General features: G+C 47.9%; 2 protein-coding genes across 9 annotated transcripts in view; one reads left to right on the top strand and one right to left on the bottom strand.

Moving 5' to 3' along the window:
* SPRING1 (SREBF pathway regulator in golgi 1) overlaps nucleotides 1–3928 on the bottom strand; it is a 219734-nt gene extending 215806 nt beyond the window's left edge. For 5 of the 6 annotated variants that reach the window (XM_036874921.1, XM_036874919.1, XM_036874922.1 and 2 more), the window contains exon 1: nucleotides 3675–3928. In XM_036874921.1, coding sequence (XP_036730816.1) covers nucleotides 3675–3785 — 111 coding nt within the window. In that variant the 5' untranslated portion in view covers nucleotides 3786–3928. The remainder of the gene's footprint in view (nucleotides 1–3674) is intronic. The other variant, XM_036874920.1, reaches the window with a different exon arrangement.
* Nucleotides 3929–4078: 150 nt separating this feature from the next.
* The window catches only part of RNFT2 (ring finger protein, transmembrane 2), a 62786-nt gene continuing 41380 nt past the window's right edge, over nucleotides 4079–25484 (top strand). For 2 of the 3 annotated variants that reach the window (XM_036823936.1, XM_036823934.1), the window contains exons 1-7: nucleotides 4079–4229; nucleotides 5868–6038; nucleotides 6556–6614; nucleotides 11692–12170; nucleotides 14199–14275; nucleotides 17677–17777; nucleotides 20958–21111. In XM_036823936.1, the coding sequence (XP_036679831.1) occupies nucleotides 6568–6614; nucleotides 11692–12170; nucleotides 14199–14275; nucleotides 17677–17777; nucleotides 20958–21111 (858 nt within the window). In that variant the 5' untranslated portion in view covers nucleotides 4079–4229; nucleotides 5868–6038; nucleotides 6556–6567. The remainder of the gene's footprint in view (nucleotides 4230–5867; nucleotides 6039–6555; nucleotides 6615–11691; nucleotides 12171–14198; nucleotides 14276–17676; nucleotides 17778–20957; nucleotides 21112–25484) is intronic. The other variant, XM_036823935.1, reaches the window with a different exon arrangement.

The following is a 25484-nucleotide window of genomic DNA, read 5'->3' as shown; positions in this document are numbered from 1 at the left end:
GCCGACTCCCTCAAGCCACAGAGCTCAGGAGTGCTGGAAGACCAAAGCTGCAGCAGAGAAGTGAGCAGGAGAAGCAAACTCACAGGCATGTAGGAGGAGCATCGGTCAGAATAGGCTCCAAGGATCCTTTACAGTTTTAAAAATTACTGAGGACTTCAGTATGTGAGTTAATGAGGGTTATGGCTATTGATATTTATCATACTGGAAATTAAAACAAATTCTTAAAACATTTATTTTAAATAAGTTATTTATTCGTTTAAAAATAACAATAATGAGCCCATTACATGTCAACAGTTTTTCATGTGTGTGGGGGGAAAAATGTTCTTCAAAACAAAAAAATATATTTGGTGAGATGAGAAAATGTTTTTACATTTCTGCAAATGTTTTTAATGTCTGGCTTGATGGAAAACAGCTGGATTCTCACAACTCCCTCTACATCCAATTTATTGCAATACATTGTTCAGGTTGAAGCTTATGAAAAAAATCTACCTCACACAAATGTGTAGTTGGAAATAGAAGGAGTATTTTAATGGCTCTTCCAGATAATTATGGATAATCTTCTTTGATACTACTTCAAAACTTGACAAGTATAGTTTCTTAAAAGTTCACTGCAAATGGTGCAGCCACTTTGGAAAACAGCCTGGCAGTTCCTCAAAAAGTTAAACACAGAGTTACCAAGTGACCCATCAATTCCACTCCTAGGACCATACTCAAGAGAACTGAAAACATATTTCCAAACAAAACCTTGTACACCAATGTCCATGGCAGCCCTAGTCATAACAGCCAAAAGGCAGATACAAGCCAAGTCTCCATCAAATGATGATGGCTAAACAAAATGTGTTAGATGCCTACAACGGCATATTATTCAGACATAAAAATGAAGTACTAATACATGCTACAACATGGATGAGACTTGAAAACTGGCTTTTAACTGAAAGAAGACAGACACAGAAGACCACATAGTGTATGTTTCCATTTATATGAAATGTCCAGAATACATAAATCCATGGAGACAGAAAGTTGACTAGTGGTTTCCAGGGGCTTGATGGGCAGGGATAGAGAGGTTATATCTAACGCGTTTCTTAGGTAGTGGGGGAATCAGATCCAGAAAAATCTGCAAAACAAAACTGTTGCCAAAAGTTTCAGGGGATTCACGATCACCCCCACACACACACATACACACACCCCTAGGACTGTAGTCACAGATCACAAGTTAAAAAAAAAAAAAAAAAAAAAGACACACGAGGGAAAAAAAAAAAGAACAAGGTACACCAGAGTACTTAAAAGGCATTTGTAGGAGGAATTCCCTGGTGGTCAAGTGGTTAGGACTCTGCACTTTCACTGCTGAGGGTCCGGGGGTTCAATCCCTGGTCAGGGAACTAAGACCCCACAAGCCCCACGGTGCAGCCAAAAAAACCAAAGTGGTTGTAGGGAAAGTCACAGTGTAGACAGCATCTGAGTCAGACAGGAAAAATTAGTAGGAGTGTGCCAGGCTGGGAAGAAAGGAAAAGTCACCCCAATTAAAAAGATTTGTTTGTTCAACCAATATCTGAATACCTATGAAGTGCCTGGCAGTATTCTAGGGACTGGGATTCTATGAACAACAAAGACAAGGTCCCTGGTCTCCAAAAAATTACGTTCTAGAAGGGAGAGTGAGGGGAGACAGATAAACAAGTAAATGACCCAGAAATGCTCAGTAAGTGATGCTTACCGCAAAGAAAATAAAGCAGGACTATGGGCAAGGAACTGAAGTCACTGAGATTGTGTCACCTGGTGTGAGCTGGGGCAATAATAGTTAGCCTCACCTGAACTGACAAAAAAAATTCCCTGGTGGCGCAGTGGTTGAGAATCTGCCTGCCAATGCAGGAGACACGGGTTCGAGCCCTGGTCTGGGAGGATCCCACATGCCGTGGAGCAACTAGGCCCGTGAGCCACAATTACTGAGCCTGCGCGTCTGGAGCCTGTGCTCCGCAACAAGAGAGGCCGTGACAGTGAGAGGCCCGTGCACCGCGATGAAGAGTGGCCCCCGCTCGCCGCAACTAGAGAAAACCCTCGCACAGAAACGAAGACCCAACACAGCCATAAATAAAAAATAAATAAATAAATAAACCCAAAAAAGTTTAAAAAAAAAAAAAAAAAACCACTCACAATGCAGAGATCCTGCAACGGGAGTCTGGAGTTCTATCTGAGTGCAACAGGAACCCAAAGAAGAACTAACTATTCACAAGGGAGTGCTGGGATTTTTTTTTTTTCTTTTCAGATTATCACTCCTCCTGCTGGGTAGAGAAAAGACTGTAGGATAAGAAAGGAAGCAGAGACCTGTTGGTGGGCTACTGCAGCGGTCCAGACAGGGAAAAGCAGAAGGTATCTGTGGCTGGGGAATGGTAATGCCACTCAGTGAGGCTGGGAAGACTGGAGAGGAAGTGGTGGTGGAGAATCAGGAGTTCTGTTTTGGCCAAGTATGAGGAGCCGACAACGCACTCAAAAAGGGACGTCAAGCAAGCAACGGGATGTAAGAACCTTGGGGTTTCTGGATAGGTCTAGGCTAGAGTTAGAAATCAGGGCAGCAACAACATACAGCTGGTATTTAAACCAATGGTGCTAGAGATGAGCTGGGTCAGCTGGGAAGAAGGCAGAGGGCTGAGTCCGGGGTCACTACAGCACCCACCTGACAGAGAAGGAACAACACGTGACCATGAGCAGGCGTCTGCGAAGTTGTGAAAACTACAAGTGCAAGCACTTAGTCTGCATGAATGTCACCAAGGCATCCCAATCACCAGAAGAGGCTTATAACACTCAGCCTGTCAGCCTGAGGTGAGAGGTGGGATACGGTTCCCTAACTTTCCGTTTTACAATCTCCTAAAACTAAGGTGACCGTATCATTTAGTATTTCTTTTCTATTCATTGACAAATTTTATACGAATATGACCCTTGAGAATGAAAAGAGGAGCTTTTTCTAACCCCATCAGCGCAAGAGCATAAACCAGGGCTGTCCCGGGTACACCCTGGCATATGCTCACCCTTTCTAAAAACCTAAACGCCTGAACTGGACCTCTAAACGAAAGGACAATGTTCTGGGTAACATTTCCCACCAAAGCATCCTGCCTTTTCTCCCACAGATTCGCACAGAGAAGAAAAACTAAGCGGATGGGGAGGTGAAAAGAAAATTCCACCCAACCACGTTATTCACAGAAAGAGCACCTCGTGGGTCCTGAGGCGTCTCCCTGCCGGACAACCGAGCCCCTAAATTAAATGAAAACCAGGCACACCAGCGCTGGCTTCGTAGCTCAGCTGGGCATCTTACTGGCCCAGGCATCTCCACCTTTCCCAGTCTCGAGTTCCCCCGCTGGAACCCGGGGACACCGCCCCCCAGAACGGCCGCGAGGAAAAGGGAGAAATGCTCGCCCCCGCTCAGCACTCGGCCTGGCAGGTAGGAGGCAAGGAGACGGCCCTCAGGGTGATAACAAGCACAGCGTAAGGGCCCACAGCACCGGGTTCGAGTCCCAGCTCTGCCCCTGGCCTACCAACGAAATGAACGGGTCCCTTCGCCCGTCCTCAGCCCCAGGACACGAACGCCCACCTCTACGGACCAGGCGGCCTGGCGCACCGGACACTCGGGCAGCGCGGCTGCAGAGGCAGCTTCCCTCACCCGGGGAGGGAGGGCGGCCACTGACCTGCTTGAAGGTGCTGGTGAGGAAGTAGACAAGCGAGAGCCCGAAGACCAGGGCGAGCACCCACCTCTTCCGCAGGAGCCGCCGCCACACCATGGCCGCCAGGTTCACCATCCCGGCGCGGAGCGGGGCAGGCCCGGGGCCCGGGCGGCATGGCCCCTACGCGGCCGGCAGCCCCATGGCTCGCGGCGGGCGCCGGCCCCGCGGCCCTCAGCCCAGCCAGCTCCCGTCAACCACCCCGCGCCTCCCCACGTGACCTCGCCCCACGCACTGCCTCCACACCTCTCGCGTCACCCGCCTGCCTCGTTCGGCCTCCTCCTCATTGGTCCCTGCAGAGAGGCGGCTTCCTATTGGCTGAATCCCGGGAAGGGGGCGGGCAATCGTGTGCGTGCTGCCGGTGGAGCTGTGCCCGGGTCTCAGCGCCGGGCGCCGCGACCTGAGAAAGAACCTGGGGAGAGGCCGGAAGCACTCGGAAGTCAGGTGCTCCCCGGGCCGCGCGAGTGATTGGCTTGGAAGCACAAGAATGATGCCGCTGTGATTGCCGAATCGTCTGGGCAGGTAAAAAGAGAACGTTATTTTTTCCCCCCGGTATGGTCAGCGTAATCTCCTGTCTTTGCAGTCTTGGGGCGTTTCGCGGTAAACTTTGGTTGCAGGAATGAAAAACGCTTGCAGCATTGTATACGGAGCGCACCTGCCTGCTTCCAATGCAAGTGATGCAGGAGATGCTGTCTTGCGTGCATTTCGGTGCAGTCATATAACGGCTCGGGGGTGCAACTTAAAACCTCTCATACATTGAAAACTCAGGTGAAATCCTTCTTAGGGATGGAGCGCGGTGTATGGAGCAGAGGGTAAAAAGGCATTTCATTCAGTCATTCAGATGCATCCCACGTGCAAACGTTTTATTACAGAATTCGATATTGGAATAATTATGTACGGCCTGCTGCCAGCACAGGACCTGAAGCCCCTTCGAAAGCAAGCATCTGAAAGTGGAATCTTGGGTATTTTATTTAGAAGGCTGTGTCAAATTTATGGATGGAAACGAGATTCTGTATTTTATTTTCCCCAAGGATTTGCAGGCGATGAGGAATCATTGCGGGGCGAGGGGGCATTAAGGCGAGATGGCAAGTTCTTGAAACAGATTTAGGGGATGAGCTTTCCTTCATATATGAAGATGGTGCTACTGACCCGTTTTTTGGCTGATTTTCCAAAAGAGAAAGGAGGCTTAGCTGGTGGGTTGTCTCGCTAATCAGTGGCCCTGGTAACACCAATGCTGTCCCCTGAAGAAGGCTGATCAGGATCAGGAAGTCACTCAACAACCCGTTATGGGACCCTGAACTAAGAGCGCCATCTTTGGTCCTGGTACAAAAAAAATATTCAAGGAAGCTAAACCAACTCATGGGAGGTCTCTGGCCTTTATTTCTTCTCTAGAGTGAGACGTCAGGGAGGGAGCAAGGGATGTAGAAAAAGGTAAGTGAGAGACCCATTGATGTTTTGCTCATTGAATAAATACTTGTTGAGTGCTACTCTGTGCCAGGCAGTGTTCTAGATGTGGAAGCAGAAGGGCAAACCAGGCAGACCGATCCTTGCTTTTGTGGCATTCACACTCTAATGGAAGACAGGTCATAAATAAATATGCAAACATGTAAATAAATGATAAGTGCTATGAAGAAGGTAAAACGGGGCAATGTATGTTGGGTCAGGAGGGTGAGAGGAGAAGGCCTCTGGAAGGAGGTGACATTTGTCCTGAGGGAGCTAGCCAGAAGGAAAAGCATTCTAGGGAGAAGGAACAGCAAGTAAAAAGGCCCGGAGGCAGGGACAAGCTGGCACGTTTGAAAAACGAAAAGGTCGGTGTGGTTGGAGGAGAGTGGGGGCAAATGAGACTGGGAACAGGTGAGGCCTGCAGGCCAGGAACAGAGCTTGAATTTTTTTCTGATTGCAGTGGGTAGCCTGCGGAGGGCCTTAAACATATTTTCTGTATTCCCCAATCACGACTCAGAGTTTGACAATAGGACAAGATATTAATACATTCAGATCATAACGGTCCTCAGGAGTCCCAACAAGGTATCAGTGGAAGGCTAACAAGGGACAAGGAGGCAACAGAACCATCTGCTTATAACTACCCATGAAGCCCTAAGACTTATTCTCAGGTTCAAGGCACCCCGTGGACTATTCACTTAAGTGTTCTATTCCATCCAGGGTTTGGAGCCTCTGGTAAGCTCCTGTGACCCGTGCATCCCTTTGGAGAGGAAGAGGAGGGAGAGGCCTGCTTTCTCTGGAATCCAGTGGTCACATCCCCACCTGAATGCCCACCTCAGGTGTCGTCAACATGGAGTTCTGAAGTCCCTGTGGTTCCTCACAGTGAACCAGGTGACGTGTCTCCATGAGAATTCAGATCTTCTTTACCACTGTATTAAATGTAAGGGCTGGAAGGAAGCTTTGAGTTCGGACACTTCACCCCTCTCCCATTTAACCTATGGGGAGTCTGAGGCCACAGAGAGGTTACTGATTTGTCCAGGGTCACACAGCAAATTAGGGGTGGCATCAGTCCAGGATCCATGTTTCCTAACTGTCAATCTGCTGCTCACTTGACCTCCTCCAGCACCTCTTTGCTTTACAGTTCACTTCTTTCTCCTCTGACATGAGAACTTCCTCCAGCTCCGGTCTCATCCTTCTCATCCATGAAATGGGCTGATGACACTTTCTTCATGGGATGGGATGTTGATTTGAGGGTTGAATGGCATAACAGACCGAAACACAGTTTGCAAAATGTCAGAGAGCTCTAGGGAAGTAAGATACAAGTAGTACTTGTTTATGGTTACCATGGTGATCTGACAGGCACTGAGAATATTGGGAGACTCTGGCTCATGCATGTGTTGACTTTTAGGTCTTAAGGAAAATGCAGAGACGCCACAGCAGCAACACGGATAACGTTCCACCTGAAAGGTAGGCATCCCCTCATTCCATCTGAGGCTCTGAGCTTCAGGTGGTCAAGGGCAACCCAAAACTGGATGAGTAATACCTGCCCCTCAGGGCTGCTTGTTAGAAGAGCAGAGGAAATCTGATTGGAAACTGCTTTGCACAGCGATGGCCTCATATCCTCAACATGTGACAGCTTGCTGTTGCTCTTATGGTAATTCTCAAAGCCTGTGCAAACAGTGATCCACTTGACTCATTGTATCAATGATTGTACCCAGGGGATTTTAATTTATAGAGGTGTCTGAGTGGCAACATGGAGAGGCTGATGACATTGAAAGAAGATTTTTATTACTTGCATTTTCCAAGAGAAGGGGGCATGTTGCCCTATGCAGGGCCACATGGGGAAGCACCGGGGTCAGCCAGGAGGCAGAAAGGAGCAAAGGGAAAGCATAGGTCACAGCTTTTATTGTGTTTTCCACACAGAGTAAGGTAGGGGAGGGGAAACAGGTTAGGATTGACTAGTTTGAATAATGTTGGTGGGCTCTAGGCTATAGGAGTGGTCTCTAGTTGACTGTACCTGGCCCTGAGTGATTTGGGGCAGAGGAAATATTGGCTGAGAATGTGAATTAGATAAAGGAGGTGGTTGGAGATGTGAGCTCTGGACCACAGGGGAGCTGTAAACAACTTTGGCCACTAGTTTGACCCTATAATGTGTAGATGCCAAATAGACAAGTACAGAATCTAAGAAAACGCAGTTAAAACACTAATAAGCTAGAACTTCTATCTACTTAAGCCAAAGAGAGTACAGACCATGGGGACCTGTTCTCAGGTTGTGACAGTCTCCCAGCTGCAACCCCCTCACCCTGCTGGACCGTACATCCAAGGAACAGGCAGCCAAGCTTTTCCTCCCTCACAGCCCATTTCAAGTGCCCTGCAATTCTTTAGATTGGCCGCACAATCACAAAGTACCCACCAGTCCAGTATTGAGTTTTCCGTCAAGCCTGCCTGTTCTGCAGGGAAGGGCACTGGCCTTAAGTCAGACAACCCTTGTCCAATATCCCAGCTCAGCCACTGCCCCCTTTGCTGCTTTTGGCAAGCACCTTCACCTCTAGGCCTCAGTTTCCCCATCCATAAATGGCAGAAAACTCAGGTTTGCTTATGAATGAGTGAATGAGTGAAGATACACAAACACAGAACCCGCCACCTAATAAGCATGGCTGTTGGAGCTTTTCCAGCCTCTGAAGACAGAATTACTCTTTGCTCTCAAATGAACGGTGAGGTCTTTGGGGACAGAGACCATGCTGGAGAAATAATGGCCACTGCGTATTGTGTGCTTATTTGTGTCACCCTCACATTAGCCTGTGGAAGTGAGGACTATTTTTGTCACCATTTTATCGATGAGGAAACTGGGGCTCAGAGAGGGTAAGTTACGTGAAGTCACAAAGCCAGGAGGTGGCAGGACTGAGATTAAGGCCCTGGTCCATTTGACCCCTGCAAAGTCTGTGCTTTGAGATACCACATTTCTTCTGTCTCCTATCTGGGTGGATTCACTCTTCTCCCGGGCTACCTCACGTTCTAGCCTTTAAGTGGTTAAGCTGGAAGCTCAGCCTCTGCCCCCCAAGGAATATTCTTTCCCGTTTAGACCCAGAGAAAGGAGGCCAGCTATAAGAAGGTCCTTGGTGGGTGGAGTCTTCCCTGGTTGTTCTACTGGAGGCCCCCTGAGCCCAGTGGACTCAGAGTGCTGGCAAGCTCAAGGCAGACAGGAGGCTTTCCAGGTCCCTGTGGGACGGTGGGGGAGAGAGGGCGGCCACTGTGGGCACCTGCCAGGACTCCTGCTTTCTGAGCGCAGCTTCTTGAAGTGCAGAAAAAGCTCAGGTCCCCTTGAGGATCATAGCCATGGTGTTAGTTGTTGTTGTCATTATTAATACTATCTTTATTATTATCCCAAACCCAAGAGAATAGGACCACACATTCCCTGGGCTTTTGGAGCCAGGAGGGATGGGCCATGGGAGGTGGGGGAGTGGGTAACCATCTTCAAGTTCCCTTCCTTGCTGGGGTGTAAACCTGGTGGTTTATGATAACTTACCCCCGGGTCAAGTTTGTAAGGCCAGCGAAGCCAACCCCAAGATTTCTCCAGACCGGCATCTCCCCTGCTGGGTTTCACAGGTGTTCTACAAGATTGAATAGGTTTTCCATGGTCAAATAAGTTTGGGAAACACTAGGTTTAACAAAGTTAATTTTTTCAGTTGCAGGCCTTCTCAGAGCCTTTAGTATGCTTATTCATTCATTCTTTCAAATAATATTTATTGAGCATGTTCTGTGCACGAGGTGCATTTTGCTGGGTAGTGGTAATCCAATGGGGAGCAAACAGTCATGGTCTTTGACCTTATGGGGCAGGGCCCAGTCTCAAGTGCCGTTCTCAGTGCTGACTGCATGTTAGAATCACCCGGAAGGCTCCGAAGAAATAGGGGTGCTGAGGCCCAACCCCAAAGATTTTGATTCAGTTGGTCAACATCGGGTCCAGGGCACCTGTGTTTTTCAAAAGCTCCCTCGAGTTATTATCATGTACACCCAGGGTTGAGAGTCACAGGTAAGGAGTAAAACAATAAATATGATCAGTCCTGTGCAGGGGAGGCTAGAGCGCAGTGAGGACAGAGAGCAAGGAGACGGGCATTGTCCAGCAGGCAGGCACGGCTCCACCGAGCAAGAGAGATTTCTAGCCAGAATCTGAGGGATGAGCATAACGTTACCTAGGTGGGACAGGGTGGGGCTGGGGGACAGCCCATGAAGGGGATGGCCTGGGCAAAGGCCCTGCCCTGGGAAGCCCTTGGGCAGTGAGAAAAGGGCACATGGTGAGACTGGAGTTCAGGGCAAGATAATCCAAGATATCTGGCAAGTTCATCTCTCTAAGCCTCGGTTTCTTTATCTGTAAAATGGAAATGATATTAGTCCCTATCTATAGGGTTTATCTGAGACTGCAGGAAGGAGTTGAGAATGGGAAGCCCTTTTAGTGGGTTAGTGAAATAATCAAATATATGGCTTTTTTGTTTTTTTGTTTTAGTGCACCCTTGTCTCTGAGTGGAGAGTAGATTACATAAGATCAAGTGTGAAAGCAGTGTAAAACCTCCCCTGCAGCCTCCCTCTGGGGCCATTTTGTGCCTGGATGATGACTAGCATACTTTATTATTATTAATTTATTTATTTATGGCTGCGTTGCGTCTTCATTGCTGCGTGCAGGGTTTCTTTAGTTGTGGAGAGCAGGGGCTACTGTTCGTCGCGGTGTGGAGGGCTACTCTTTGTTGGGGTGCGCGAGCTTCTCATTGTGGTGGCTTCTCTTGTTGCGGAGCACTGGCTCTGGGCGCACAGGCTTCAGTAGTTGTGGCACACAGGCTTCAGTAGTTGTGGCACGCAGGCTCTAGAGCGCAGGCTCAGTAGTTGTGGCACGTGGGCTTAGTTGCTCTGCGGCATGTGGGATCTTCCCAGACCAGGTCTCGAACCCATGTCCCCTGCATTGGCAGGTGGATTCTAAACCACTGCGCCGATAACTAGCATACTTTTATTAAGCACCTGGGTTGTATGCCCTGGGTTGTGGGGTCCACAGGATGAGTGGAACTCAGCACTCACTTTCAGTAAACTCAGGATGTATTTAGAGTACCATAGGGGTCTGTGGAGGTTCCTTGGGAACCCTACTCGGGTGAGATAAGGAAGGGAGGGTGGCTCTTTGCCCCTCCCACTGACACAGCACATTGAGCTAATCAGCTCCACCTGTTGTGTAGACTGATTCCATTCAAAAAGGACAAGCCCAAGAGAAGACACATGACATCCAGAACTCCGGGGCATGGTGTTCATGGGAAAGTGCACCCAGTTTGGGGCTCACCGTTCTTGGAAGGGTAACTCTAGGCTCTCTGCTCCTCCAGCAATGGCTCTGAAAGAGCATCAGCATCCTTTACCTGATTCCAATACAATAGGCCTGTGCTTGGAACTAGAAATGGCAGTTGGCCCTGGAGGTTTTCCATAGGGATTAGAGATAATAGTTCCCATTTACTAAGTGCCAGGTACACTGAAAGGGGTACTCTAAATTTGATGCCTAGGAATTCTATGCATGAATGGTGTTTATACCCATTTTCCAGGTGAGAAAACTGAGTGCAGGATTGTTAAGACCCCTGGGAAGGGTGGAGCTAGGGTTCAAATGTGGGCTTCTCCAATTAAATCTTCTTCGCATTACTTTCTGCTGCCCTCCAAATACCAGTTGTGACCAAGGTGGATCCTCTTGGGAACTGGGAATCATTGAACTTGGAGATTACAGAACCAGGGGTACCTGAGTTTCTGAGGTTATTCTAGAATCAGAGGACTCTGCGCTCCCTTTTCAGTAAAGTATAGTGGTTAAGAAAGCAGGCTCCAGAGGTAGCCTTCCTGGGTTTGACTCTTCCCTGTTCCATACCTTACCAGCTGTGTGATCCTGGACAAGTTACTTTTTTCTGTGCCTCAGTTTCTTGATCTGTAAGATGGTATTATTAGTACCTAGTTCACAGGGTTGATAGGAAGATTTAATGAGTTAATTAATGGAAAGCACTTAGAAAAGTATCTGGCACATAGTAAAATTTCAGTAAAGATTATGACCCTATTGCTATTATTACTTATATTAGTTTGCTAGAGCTGCAGGGTGACAAGGTATCACAGTCTAGGTGGCTTAAACTACAGAAATTTATTTTCTACAATTCGGGAGGCTGGAGGTCCAAGATCAAGGCATCGGCAGGGTTGGTTTCTTCTGAGGCCTCTCTTCTTGGCTTACAGATGGGCACCTTCTCTCTGTGTCTTCACATCGTCTTCCCTCCCGCGTGTCTGTGTCCAAATTTCCTCCTCTTATAAGGACACCAGTCATATTGGATTAAGGCTGGCCCTAATGATCTCATTTTCACTTACCTCTGCAAAAGCCCTGTCTTCAAAAACTGTCACAGGCTGAGGAGTGGGGGTTAGGGTCTCAACATATGATTTTCCTGGGGCAGGGGCCCCAATTCGGCCCATAACATCATTGATAGGGTCATTTGCCCCCCATCCTCCACTGCCTGACTTGGTGGGGGCTTTCTCCTCCCTTCCGGCCCAGAAATCGCAGTCAAGCGCTCAGCTCTGAGGCGAGTGTGGACGAAGGCGGAGTCTTTGAGAGTCTGAAGGCAGAAGCGGCCTCCCCGCCAGCGCTCTTCTCCGGCTTATCGGGCCTCCCGACAGGCAGCCTCCCCGCCACCCCTTTCCCGTCCAGCCTGGTGTTGGGGGCCGCGGCGGGCGGCGGGGACGTGTTCCTCCAGATGCCCACATCCAGGGAGGAAGGCGGGGGCCGCGGTGAGGGAGGCGCCTACCACCACCGCCAGCCCCACCACCACTTCCACCATGGCGGCCACCGCGGGGGCTCCCTGCTGCAGCACGTGGGCGGGGACCACCGCGCGCACTCCGACGAGGCAGGCGACGAGCAGCCCGGGACGCCTGCCCCGGCCCTGTCCGAGCTGAAGGCTGTGATCTGCTGGCTCCAGAAAGGGCTGCCCTTCATCCTCATCCTCCTGGCCAAAGTGTGCTTCCAGCATAAGCTTGGTGAGTGTGGAGGGATGCAGGGCTCAAAGACTGCCGCCTCACCCGTTGGGTAGGGGGGTGGGGTCTCCATCCCAAGTGCCAAGGGAAGGCAGTAGAGGTCCTTATGGTGCAAAGTCCTTAGGAGTCCAGGATTCTGAGTCAGACCTGGGTTCAAATCCTGGCCGACTAGCTGTGTGACTTGGGGCAAGCCACTCACATTCTTCGAGTCTCAGATTCGTCATCTCTCCAGCGGGGTTGTGGTAGAAACTTCCATAGCTGGTTGGGTGATGTGAAGGAATAGAGTGTACTACCCAGGAGTTCAGACTGCTTGGGTCTGAACCTGGGCTCTGCCCCCTTCCTAGCTGTGCGACGCTGGGTACATTATTTAACCTCTCTGTGCCTCAGTCCAATCATCCATAAAATGGGGGTTAAAATAGTATATGTACTATTACAAATACTATTACATATGTATTATAGCTATACATAGACTATAATAGTATGTTACAGATACTATTATAGTATATGAACAGCATCTGCCTTCGTGAGATTGAGTGAGGTTAAATGAGTAAACATATGTAAAGCACTGAGGACAGTGCCTGGCAGAGAGTAAGTGCTATGCAAGTGTAGATTATTATTTTTATTATATTCATTATTAATACATGTAAGATACTTAACATAGAACCCTGCACATAGCAAGTGCTCAGTAAATACTACCTGTTATTATTATTAGGAAGTAAGATAATGATTCATGCAGTGCTTAGCCTAGCACCTGACACACACTTAACATTCAATTAATGTGGTTTCTGGTCCACTGTTGTTATTATCTGTTACGTACTGTTATTAGATCATGATGTTGCCGTGCCCTGGAGAGCTTAGGCTATTGTTTTTATCTTATGGTAGAAATTACAGTACTAATTACTGTCTCATGGCTTATTACATCCCACAAGAAATATCTAGAGGAGTTTAGGCCATCGTTTGTGTCTCATTTGCCCCTTTCTGGTGGGTTCCAGCTGACTCAGATCACTCCTTCCTTTTTGGGGTGCTACCATGTCAGTCCCTCCCTTTTTATTCCTAGAAATGGAACCTGGCATGTTCTCCCTTACCCTGAATTCCAGCATTCTCACCACTAATTTTTATTCTCAAGTTTGGTCATTTTGTTTCTCAGTTGGCAGGTTTTTTTGTTTGATCAAAGAGAAGAGTACAAGAAGAGATTGTGGGGTTACTGGTTTTGATTTTATATGTTTTTAATGAAGAAACACATCTTTTACAAAGTAGATCTGGAAGAATGCCTGGAACACACATACTATTTAAAAAGTAAAAGTGAACTCCAAGTGTGGGAACTCTGCATGTCATGTGAAAGCAGAATCCTTTCCACAGGGAACAAAAAGTAGGATTCGAAAATCCCTATTTAGGGAGAATTCCAAGATGGTAGCTTGCTAAATTGTGGAATAAAATTCAGTTCTTTTTCCCTACTCTGCAAGGGTCATATTTTCCTGGTCAGCTAGGAATTCTTTCCCCTTTAACATGAAACTTCAATTTCTTATGGTGTTGTGGTCTTTTTCTACATATGCTTTTATTACAAATAACGTGCCTCAGATTCTTTTTGAAAGTAGAAATAATAATAGGCACCACTTACTAACTGGTAGAGATTGTACACTGTAAGCAGTACCCCTCCTTGAGTTAAGTACTGTTATTATTCTGTCTGTTTTACAGAGGAGGAAACTGGGGCTCAGAGAGGTGCAGTGATTAGTCCCAGCCGAGATTTGAACACAGGTCTTACCGGACTGCACAGCCGATGCTTCTAACTGGTTCTATAAAATACGCCCACCGTGGCCTCAATCCCATCCCTAAGTCAGAGGCCTCTTCTCAGAGTGGCTTGGGGTTCCCAGTGATACACATGGCAGCCCGAATGCCCCAGAAATGGGATTTTTCTCTCTCCTCTGTGGTTAGCGTATCAACCCCGAGGGGACCAGGGATGTGTCCCTAGTAAGCCCGGGCCGGGCCTGACGAGTCTAAGTGGGTGGTCTCGGCCCCTCCTCTGTCCTGCAGGCATTGCCGTGTGCATCGGGATGGCCAGCACCTTCGCCTATGCCAACTCCACGCTCCGGGAACAGGTCTCTCTAAAGGTGAGTCACCTGGTAAATTACTCTCCTGGGGCTGCTGTAACAAATGACCACAAACTCGGTGGCTTAAAACAACACAAAGGGATTACTCACAGTTCTGTAGATCAGAAGCCTGAAGTGGGTCCCTCTAGCCTAAGTTCAAAGTGTCAACAGGACTATGTTCCTTCTGAAGGGTTCAGAGGACCCTTGTCTTTTCCAGGTTCTAGAAGTCACCCACATTCGTTGGCTCATGGCCCCTTCCTCCTGCTTCGAGCCAGCAACATTGCATCTCTGTGACCATCCCTCCATAGACACATCTCCCTCTGACTCTCCTCTTCTGTCTCCCTCTTCTACTTTTACGGACCCTTGTGATTACATTGGACCCCCCCTGGGTAATCCAGGAGACTGTCCCCCACACAGGGTCAGCTGATTAGCAAACTTAATTCCACCTGCAACCTTTATTGCCCTTTGCCATATAACCTAACATATTCACAGGTTGCAGGGATTAGGACAGGAACACCTTTGGGAGGCCATTCTTCTGCCGCCCACCCTGGGCAGATCCCCGGATGTGCCATCCTTCTCCCTTCCAACAGCAGCCTCTCCCCATGTGCCCCTGGCCCATTCCCCTTATCCTCCCGGCATTCAATCAGTTAGCTCACTTCCAACCCACGCTCATGGTTAAGGCCGCCCTACGGGCACTGCTGGGTGGCCCTACGGCTTCACCACCATCATCCCGAATGCCCTCTGATATCTGCCGAGCACTAACCGTGTCCAGCACGGTGCTGGACCCATTACACAGCTCCTCTTGCAGATTCATCCCAGCAACCTGGGAGGGAGGCAAAATCATTCTGAACTCATTTTCCCAATGAGGAAACAGTGGCCCAGAATTTCTTGGCTAAGCCGTAAGTTTCTTGCCTAAGGCCACACAGCCAGCGTGAAGGGTGTCATCAGGATATGAACCCAGGCATTGAGCCCAGAGCCTGTACTCCCCCCCAGATTCAAATTCCAGCTCCTCCACCCTCCTGCAAGCCCTTGGATGGGTTACCTCGCTGATCTCAGCCTCAGGTGCCACCTCTGGAAAAGGAACTGCCACACCAACTTCATACACCCATCGAGAGGATTAAAGGAGATGGTTCATGGAAGGTGTTTAGTGCAGTGCCTGGCTCATAGGAACAACTTAATTGAGCTATTTTTAACAAGCCTATGTTTTCTGCTGCACATGTGATCCTATAATAGCCACCATCCTCTCTGACCCTGCTTTGGGGTCATCTGCTTTCTCAGAAGCACCTAGGCGTCCATGAGGCACAGATGCCAGCTCAGTCTTTATTTGATACATGAGCACATTGAAGTCTGGAGTTGGGCATGGAGCCAGAGGTTCTTCTTGACCTTTAGTCTCATCTTCTTCATGCAGACCCCTTTCTGCTGCTATTAGAACAGCAGGTTGCTCAATGTCACAGTGGAGGCTATTGGGGCTGGCTCTTTCTCAGATGCAGTAACATCCGCACGGTGCCTTGACTTGAATTTTAGGGGCAAGGGGATGCCTGTATCCATGGACAGGCTTCTAGGGGGTCTTTGAACCCTATGAAGACACAGGTGATGATTTGCCTGTCTGTGTATATTTCAGTGGAAGGGAGTCTGCATGACTCTTAGTAAGTTTAGGAATCTCAACTTACTACTGGAGAGGTACCCCATTTGTCCTTCAGAGTCTGGCTTCTCGGGGCATTGCTAATTCCCTTTCTCTTCCACTTTTGGTTTGGATTTACAGGGGATTAAACCGGAATCTATTATTTATTGGCATAAAAAGGGCTGCCGAGTGGATTAATCACATTGATAAGAGCAGTTGGTTGGTTGGAGGTGGTTTCTCAGGCCGTTAACCTTGACCACTTCTGGAATAATGGGTGGATGGAGATGCATTTATTTCGTCTGCGCTATGGAAATGTGTGTTGTAACAGTGTGTTGAGCTCTGAGCTGTGTCTGGAGACAGTGGAGCATTTACCGAAACCACAGGGAAGGTTACACTGGGAAAGTTATGACCTCATCTTATTCCAGCAATGCAGCCGCCCTGGTCCAGGAAAAGACAAGCTTTTCAGCTTGTCAGCAGCACGGCGGTCTGATTATGTATCCCAGGGTACACAGGCAGGAATGCCCTGCTCTACGCCTCCTCTAGAAATTTCCTCAGGTTGCTGTCAGGCTGAGAGACTACTGAGAAACAGCAAACTGAGAAGGTTTCCCAGCTTGTCTTCCTGGGGACTAATCAGAAACAAGGCTGGAGAAAGAGAAACGGGGCTAGATTGCAAAGGGCTTTGACATCCATGTGTACGAGTTTGAATTTAATCCTATAAATGTGGCCCTATGTTGAATGGTCAGTCCAGGGCAGTAGCCCAAAGGTCCATGCCGGAAAAAGTTAGAACAGAAGTTTCCAATCTGTCGATCTGAATCTACTGCTGGGTTGTAGAGTCAGAACAACAAGTCCTACCATTTAGTGAGCCTGAAATGTGAGCCTGTACCAGACTGAATGTTTACATTTATCAAGTTTACTTAATCCTTAACAAAACCTCATTTAAAAAAAAAATTTTTTTTTTATTTATTTATTTTCGGCTGCGTTGGGTCTTTGTTGCTGCGCGCGGGCTTTCTCTAGTTGTAGCGAGCGGGGGCTACTCTTCGTTGTGGTGTGCGGGCTTCTCATTGTGGTGGCTTCTCTTGTTGTGGAGCACGGGCTCTGGCGCATGGGCTTCAGTAGTTGTGGCGCACAGGCTTAGTTGCTCCACAGCATGTGGGGTCTTCCCAGACCAGGGCTCAAACCCATGTCCCCTGCATTGGCCGGCGGATTCTTAACCACTGCGCCACCAGAGAAGTCCCAAAACCTCATTTTTTAATGAGGGCACTGGAGCTTAAAACATGTGCCCTTGAGCCAGAGTTACTTAATTTCTCTGTGCCTCAGTTCCTAACAGCAAATGTAAACTAACATTTCTTACATGCCAGGCACTGTTCTAAGCAGTTCATGTGCATTAATTCTCAGACCCTATAAGAGAGATACAATGTATACCCATTTTATAGACAAGTAAAGAGAAATGTAGAGAGTTTAAGTAATTGCCCAGGGTTGGACAACCTCCAGATAATAGACCAAGGATTTGAACCCAGGCCACCCAGCTCCAGAATCTGTTTTGCTAACCATGGTGCCCTCCTGACTCTCTGGATAGTTCTCCAAGCAGGTTCACACATTTCTGTTACCTTCTCTGTAACCATCCCTTAGGTTCCAGTGGGATGGAAAGATGCCAATGCCCTTCCTTTCACCGTTAGCCCTGCTTCCTCCAAACCTTTGAGAAAGGGAAAAGTTGCCCCTTGTCAGGGAACATTCTGGAATATTCTGCCAGGTGCACCTTTGGCGTTTCAGCATCCCCACAGATCTCTTGCTTTGTCTCTAGGAGAAGAGGTCGGTGCTGGTCATTTTGTGGATCTTAGCCTTTCTGGCGGGAAACACCCTGTATGTGCTCTACACGTTCAGTTCCCAGCAGCTGTATAACAGGTGAGCAGGGGAGTCTGACCCCCAGTGAGAAAGTGGGGGGCTTTGTTGGACTCGGGACCCACAGCCCCTTCATTTGAGAACAATGCAGTAGCTCTAGGTCATGTTGTAACTTTGCAATCCCACCCTGTTGTCATGTACACGTGCCTAGAGCATAATTCTTTATAGAAATATAATGCAAGCCACATGTGTAATTTTGCATTTTCTAGTAGCCACATAGTGTGTGGTCGGAGAGGACTGGCCAGTAATGGTCTCTAGCACAGGGTGGAAACTCAAGCCAAGCTTTCAGATCATGTCCATCTGTTTTAAAAATGGACTTTGAGGAGTGACCCGTTTCACCACTTTCTGGGGCCACCCGAAGTTGCATGAAAGCAATTTGGGAAGTTAGTTCCAAGGCATCAACATGCATCCCACACACTGCATTAGTTGCCTGGCCCAGAATATCAAGGTCCTGGTGGAGGGCAAAGGAGATGGAGTTTCCCAGAACCGTGGAGGAATTTCCAGCTCATGCCATTCTCTGGGCATGATCACATTCACAGGCTCAGACCTCTGCGCCCTCATCAAACCGGTGCTGAGTCAAACTGGCAGCACACAACGAGAAAGAGAGTGACCTAGGAGAAAAGCAACAGAGCTGAGCCTCCCTCCTTATTGATGTCAGTGGTCTAGAGTGTGTTTGTAAATGATACCAATAGCCGTTATCTTATTTTGCCCTCCCACTCAGCAGGGTATTGCTGTCCCTATTGTACAGGTGAGGAAACTTTGGCTTAATGAAACCCTTTCTAATAAGCCTTAGTCCCAGTAGGTAACAGAGAGTTTGAATCATCCCAGGATTTGAAGTCTGATGACCAGTGTCAGAGGTTCTTAGTCTTGCCACGTACCAGCTTTGTGCCCTTTGGCAAATAGTGGAACCTCTTTGAACCTCGCCTAGTTTCTGCATTTGTGAAACCGGGAGCAAGTTAATTTCTGCCTTACCCACCTGAAGGTCATTACCCACCCACAGGCTAATTATTAGAGAGGCCAAATGTTAATAATATGTGAAAAGTACTGGGCAAACTGTGAAACATTTGATATGTCATAATCATATCATAATATTATTCTTTTATGATAAATCACTTTATCTATTGGGGTGATGGCTAATGGGGCAGAAAACTGACAATAAAATGTATCCATCCATTAAAGTTCATAGTGTACGTTAGAAATAAGTGGACTTAGTGATCCATCTGCGGAAAAACACTTGGGCACCTTTCTGGCTCCAAAAGCCAAAACAGAAAAAACTCTAAGACAATGAACTAAAACCTGTCTGGGTGAATTTAGCAGATGGGTGTCTCTGAGATAAAATGCAAAGTGGAGGGCAGATCTGCATTTCTTTTGCGATCAGAGACGCACAATAGAGAAGCAGGGCCTGGAAGTCAACCAGCCAGCCTGGGTTACGCCCAGGGAGGGACAAGAGCAGAGACAAAAGGGGGAGCTCAGGGCTGCCAGCCTCTCCCCATGTCGTAACTCGGATGCCACTCAGACTTGGAGACGAGGCATCCCACAGAGACAGGGCTCAGATGTGGAAGGACACCAAAGGTATCGTGAGAGATTGCAAAGATAGATTATTTTCATTGATTTAACCCTACCTTCCTTCTTCAAAGATACTTTATTCTAAATAGAAATTGACTTTTAAAAATAAAAGTACAAAAATAGACCAGTTCATTCCTAGGATGCTCTCCTCAGGGGGCCTCAGTTTGCGCCGTTTTCCACCAGCCCAGCAGAGTATGTGGGAAGCGTTTAGAAAGCATTCACTCTGGGCTGTGTGCACTGTCCCCTGCTTTTTGGTGGACAGGCAGGACTTGGAGTGGCCTTTGCCTGGAGCCTCTAATCTGGCGGGAAGAAAAGCGAGGGGACCAGCACAGTTTGGGTGCTGGTTCCAATCCTAGCTCCACATTCTAGCTGAGATGCCGTGGGCGGTGACTCCACGTCGAAGCGCTCCAGATTCCCCAGCTCAAGATGCGATAATCATAGTGCCTACCACATAGAGCCTTTGGGAAGATGAAATGACTTGAGACATGTAAAGCATGTAGAGCAGGGCCAGCATGATGTAGAGAGCCAAGATATTATTAATACGAATAACATCATCATCCACAGAGGTGATGGAGAGCAGTGCTACTCAGCATGTGGTCTATGGATCAGTGCCAGTTCGAGAATGACTTGTTGTCTGTCCCCAGTGAGGGAAGTTACAGAAATTGAGTGTGAGGTTGACTTACCTAGTCACGGATGGGTAAAATGGGTTTACACAGTCCGAGTAGCACTGCTGTGGAATAAGGGTTGAGAGCAGTAACTGTAGTCGGGACACCTGGGTTCGAATCCACCACCGTTCCATCATATTTGTAGGACCTTGTGCATGTTCATTTACCTTTCTGTGCCTCTTTTTTCTCATCTGCAAAATGGGTAGATAACAGTGCCTGCCTCGTAGAGATGTTGTTATCATTGTCACTGCTGCATGGCAGAGTCTGTAGTATACCTATTATCTCATTGAATCCCACCAGTAACACTGAGGGAGGGAACGATTCCCATTTTATTGATGAGAACACTGAGGCTTACAGAGAGAACGTTATCTGCCTAGGGTCCAATAATGGAGAGGCCTGGATTCAAATTCAAGTCTGTCTGATACTGATGCCCATATGCTTATCATGCAGTGTGACCTTGGGCAACTTAACTTCACGTTTCCAAGCTTCAGTGCCTCATTTATAAAGTGGGGATGAGCAGTGCTCACTCTGTAGGACAATGAGATACAGTGAGTAAATTGCTTAGCACAGCGTCTGCACATCAAATCCCTCCTCCCTCCTTCTCTCTCTCTCTCCCTCCTTCATGTTATTGGTCGGCCTTCCTTCCTTCCTTTTGTTTCCTCTTGTGAAGCCTGTTGTGGCCCATAAAACTGGAGGGGACCTTAACTAATGATGCTCTAGGCCAATCTCATCATTTAACTCTCAGGGGAACTGAGGCTCAGAGAGGTTAAGATACCCACCTGAGGTCACACAGCAAGTTAATAGCAGATTCAGGAACAGGGCACAGATATCTGACTCCCAGTTTAGTGCTCTTTCTACAGGTAATATTTACAAGGCTCCCAGAATGAGTAGAAGGGCCCCTAAGGGCCAGTGACCCTGAGTAAGCATCCTGACTCTCTGACTCATCCCCCAGCCTCATATTCCTGAAGCCCAACCTGGAGACGCTGGACTTCTTTGACCTGCTGTGGATCGTGGGCATCGCAGACTTTGTGCTCAAGTACATCACCATCGCCCTCAAGTGCCTTGTCGTGGCCCTGCCCAAGATCATCCTGGCCGTCAAGTCCAAGGTAGGCCCATCACGCCAATCATGCAGGGGTTTCAGGACGCCTTCTGGAGAAGGAAAGGTTGGACTTGGGCAGAGCTAATGTCAGTGCATCAAATGAACAGAGCCTGAGCTAGTAGATCCTGTCTCCCACCTCTCGTCATCCCTTGAAGCTGAGCATCATTCTTTATTGTCACCACCTTCTTGTCACGCCTCTGCTCTCCAAGTGCATTTCCTAAGTTTTGTTGTTCACAGCTGGCCTTGATGCAATTTTCATCTAAATTTCACCCGAGAAAGGAAAAAAAGCACATTGACATGCCCTGGGTCCTGCTTCTCCCAGGGAAGGATGGCTTTCAAAGGTTTTTGACTCTTTGTGGCTTCTGGGGCACGTTATATAGAGGGTACCGAGGCTCAGAAGAAAAGGACTCTGTGATCCATGAGTGATGCCTGGCATGGACACAGGAAGCAGACTGGTGGCAATGATTCTTTGGAGTGTACCTTAGGGAGAGGCCTGCAGGAGGTGTTGGGATGAAGAGGTCTTGGGGGATAATCATTGTAATTCAGAGGACTGAGCAGTGTGAGGAAAAGACATCACAGTTAGGTCAGAAAGCTCAGAATTTGTCCCAGGCATTGGTTGGCAGAAGAGCAGGTTGGAATTGACCATCTGTCTTGAGTGACAACTGATCAAATCACTGGCCAGGTGTATAGGAAAAACACACTCCTGTGTTTCTTCTGTACACACACACACTCAATACCTCTGACACCAGATGTGTGGGTTTTCCACACATCGTGTAATTCTCTGACACTGGCTGGGTATCCTTCAGTTTAACACAGTTCTGACACTATCCACCTCGAGATAGTGTCAGATCCCACAGGATAAGGGCTCAGTCCCGCAAGACTGCCCCTGTCACTTCAGATGCCAGTCACCAGCCCCAAGTTGTCACCTGTACTTCTGACCAACCGGCTACAAATCAGGGTTCCCATGAGCCCCTCCTTGGGTTCAGTGCTCCTTGGGTTCAGTGCCCCTTGGGTTCTAGATGCCCTGAACCTTTTCCTTCATAGCAGTTGTGGCACTTTGTTGAAGGCAGGAGACGTGAATCCAGGCATGTGAGGAAGCTGGCTCCGCACTGACTGCCTGGAATAATAATGGCTCGCAGTTATTGAGCACCGACTGTGTACCTGAGACTGTACTAAGAGCACTTCATGTATGAATTACCTTACATAGCCTCTTGCTGTTCCTCTCAGGGAGGTACAGTTACTGTCATTGATGAGGAGGAGATGGAAGGTTGAGCAGGCAGACAGCTATTAAGTGGTAGAGCTGGGACTCCAGCCCAGGGCTTCAGCTTCGGGGCCCAAGCTGTACCTCAAAGTGGGTATGGGAGAAGGATAAGGAAAACAGACAGAGAATGGTTACTCATTGCCTAGTGCATTCTGGTTCTTGCTAGATTCCTTCCCATGTCTTGACTCATATAAGGCTCTCAACACCCCTCTGAGTGAGAGAGAGATTATTATCACCTCTCTCTAGATGAAAAGCTGAGTACAGTCATCCCTCAGTATCTGCGAGGGATTGGTTCCAAGATCTTCCTCGGATACCAAAATCCGTGGATGCTCAAGTCCCTTACATTTGGTCCTCCATATCTGCGGTTCTGCATCCTCGGATTTTCTATGTGAGACTGGTTGAATCCACAGACGAGGAACCTACGGATACAGAGGGCCCACTGTATTCATTTCCTGTGGCTGCTATAATAAATAACCACATGCCTGGGGCTGAAAACAATAGAAATTTGTTCTCTCACAGTCCTGGAGGTCAGAAGTCCAAAATCAGTGTCACTGAAACGAAATCTAGGTGTCAGAGGTGTTGGGGGGCTGCTGGATGTTAGGGGAGGACCCTTCCTTGCGTCTTCCAGCTTCTGGTAGCTGGCAGCATTCCTTAGCTCATGGCGGCATCACTCCAGTCTCTGCCTCTGCGGTCACCTGGCCTCTGCTGTGTATGACGTCTCCTTCTATCTGTCTCATACAGATACATGTGACTGCATTTGGGCCCCACCCAGACAATCCAGGATACTCTCCCCGTGCCAAGAGCCTTAACTTAATTGTGTCTTCAAATACCCTTTTTCCAGATGAGGTCACATTCACAGCTTCCAGGGATTGGGACCTGGTATCTTTGGGTGGCCATTTTTTCACTTACCCTGTACTGTGGCTGAAAGAGGGGTGAGATATTTTGTCCAAAAAACACCCAGCTGGTCAGTTATAGAATCAGAATTCACATCTTCCAACTCCCAAGGCCATGGCCACGTCAGGAGATCATCTGCCCAGCACTGAATGGATGTCGGAATTCCTGGGCCATTCCTGACCCTGCCACTTTCCAGCCACGGGGCCTTGGGTGAGTCACTACATGTGCCTGAACATGTTTCTTCCCTTAGAAAATTGAGATGTTTACAAAACCCCGTTTGAGATGCTGCAAACATAAAAAGACTTTATAAATGTGGGTGAAATGAGGGGTGGGTTGTCATTGCCTGGAGAGGAAGCAGGTGAGGCTTTGCAGCCCACCTGCCTATCCAGCATCCTTACTCTTCCTCTCACTCTCTCCTGCCCCTCTTCCCTCTGTTCCCTGTGCTTCAGCCAGACACTTCTTCTTTCATTTCCTTCCATACACCAACTAGTCCCAATCTGACATGTGGTAGATGTTCTAACCCCATTTTCCAGATAAGAAAACTGAGGCACTGAGACTGAGTAACTAACCCTTACAGCTTCCAGAGTCAGCTATGTGCTGCCCTTCTACCTCAAAGACCCTTTACCTTTCTTGTGTCTTAACCAACTCCCGCTCCTCCTGCAGATCACAGCCTCTTAGAAACCTCCCCTGCCCCTTCAGGTGAGGTATGGTGCCCCTACTGGGGACTCTCACAGCACCCTGTACTTCCCCTGTTCCAGCACTCACCACCCTGACTGTAATTGCTTGTTTAATTGTCTGCCTGCTCTGCTCGACTGTAACCTCTGTGACAGCAGGAAATGAATGCATCTGGTTTCTTTGTTGATGCATCACCAGCATCTGATATGCACTCTGAAGCATTCATTGTATGTATGTATATACGTTTGGGTGGGTAGATGGATGGGTGAATGGATATATAGGTAGATGGATGAATTGGATGGCTAGATGGGAAAGTTGGTGGATATGTGGACAGATGGATAGTCCAGTGATTGTGTGGATAGATGGATGGGTAGATGGATGGATGGATATTTAGATAGATGATGGATGGGTACTTGGATGGATGGATGGATGGATGGATGGATGGATGGATGGATGGATATTTAGATGGGTAGATGGATATTCAGATGGGTATTTAGAAAGATGGACAGACAGGTTGGTAGATGGATGGGTGAGTGGATGAGTTGATAGTCTAGACAACTACACTAACTCTCATCACCTCCTCTTGTAACCGCAGTGAGAGCTTAGACTCCATTGTCAGCTCAGCTCAAACCTCTCGTATATGGTAGGTGTCCAGACACGTCTGTCATGAAGACACCAAAATCTACAAGGCAAAGTAGTACTCACTTCCCTGTGCTAGAAAGGAACATGCAGCAAACCTTCAAAGAGATGCAGCAACCAGACCAATAGTAATAAATGCAAGTAAACATTGCTGAACAATTACCAGGAGTCAGGCAGTGTGTTAAGCACTGCCATTTGTTCAAGAAATAGTTGATAAATGCCAGCGGTGTGCCAGGCACTGTTCTAGACACAGGGATACATCAGTATCAAAGTACAAAGTAGACAAAAATCCACATACTCATGGAGTTTATAGTCTACTGAAGACATCGTCTTGTTTAATCTTAGCAATCCTGGGAGGTGGATACTGTTGATATCTCTCTGCACAGAGCAGAAACTGAGTTAAATAACCTGCCAGAGATTGCAAACCTCAGAGTAACAACGCTGATGGCGATAGGAACAGCTAATGTGGAGTCAGCCCTTCATATGGGCCAGGCCCTGCTCTAACCCTTTTCCCTCTGACATCTGTCTCACAAGGCAAGTGCTGTAGTTTTGTGGGTTTTTTAAAAATTGAGGTAAAATTCACATAACATAAAATTAACCAGCAATCATTTTCTTTTCTTTTCTTTTCTTTTTATAAGTTAGAACTGACATTTATTTATTTGTTTATTTTGGCTTCAGTGGGTCTTCAAGAACTGACATTTATTTATTTATTTGTCTGTTTGTTTATTTATTTAGGCTGTGCTGGGTCTTCATTGTGGCCTGTGGGCTTCTCTAGTTGTGGCACACGGGCTTAGTTGCAGTATGTGGGATCTTAGTTCCCTGACCAGGGGTCGAACCCAGACCTCCGGCATTGGGAGCGTGGAGTCTTCCACCGGACCACCAGGGAAGTCCCAGCAATCATTTTAAAGTAT

The sequence above is a fragment of the Balaenoptera musculus genome, chromosome 14 (assembly GCF_009873245.2).
Source record: "Balaenoptera musculus isolate JJ_BM4_2016_0621 chromosome 14, mBalMus1.pri.v3, whole genome shotgun sequence".
NCBI lineage: Eukaryota > Metazoa > Chordata > Mammalia > Artiodactyla > Balaenopteridae > Balaenoptera > Balaenoptera musculus.
This window is presented reverse-complemented; position numbering and strand designations above follow the sequence as displayed.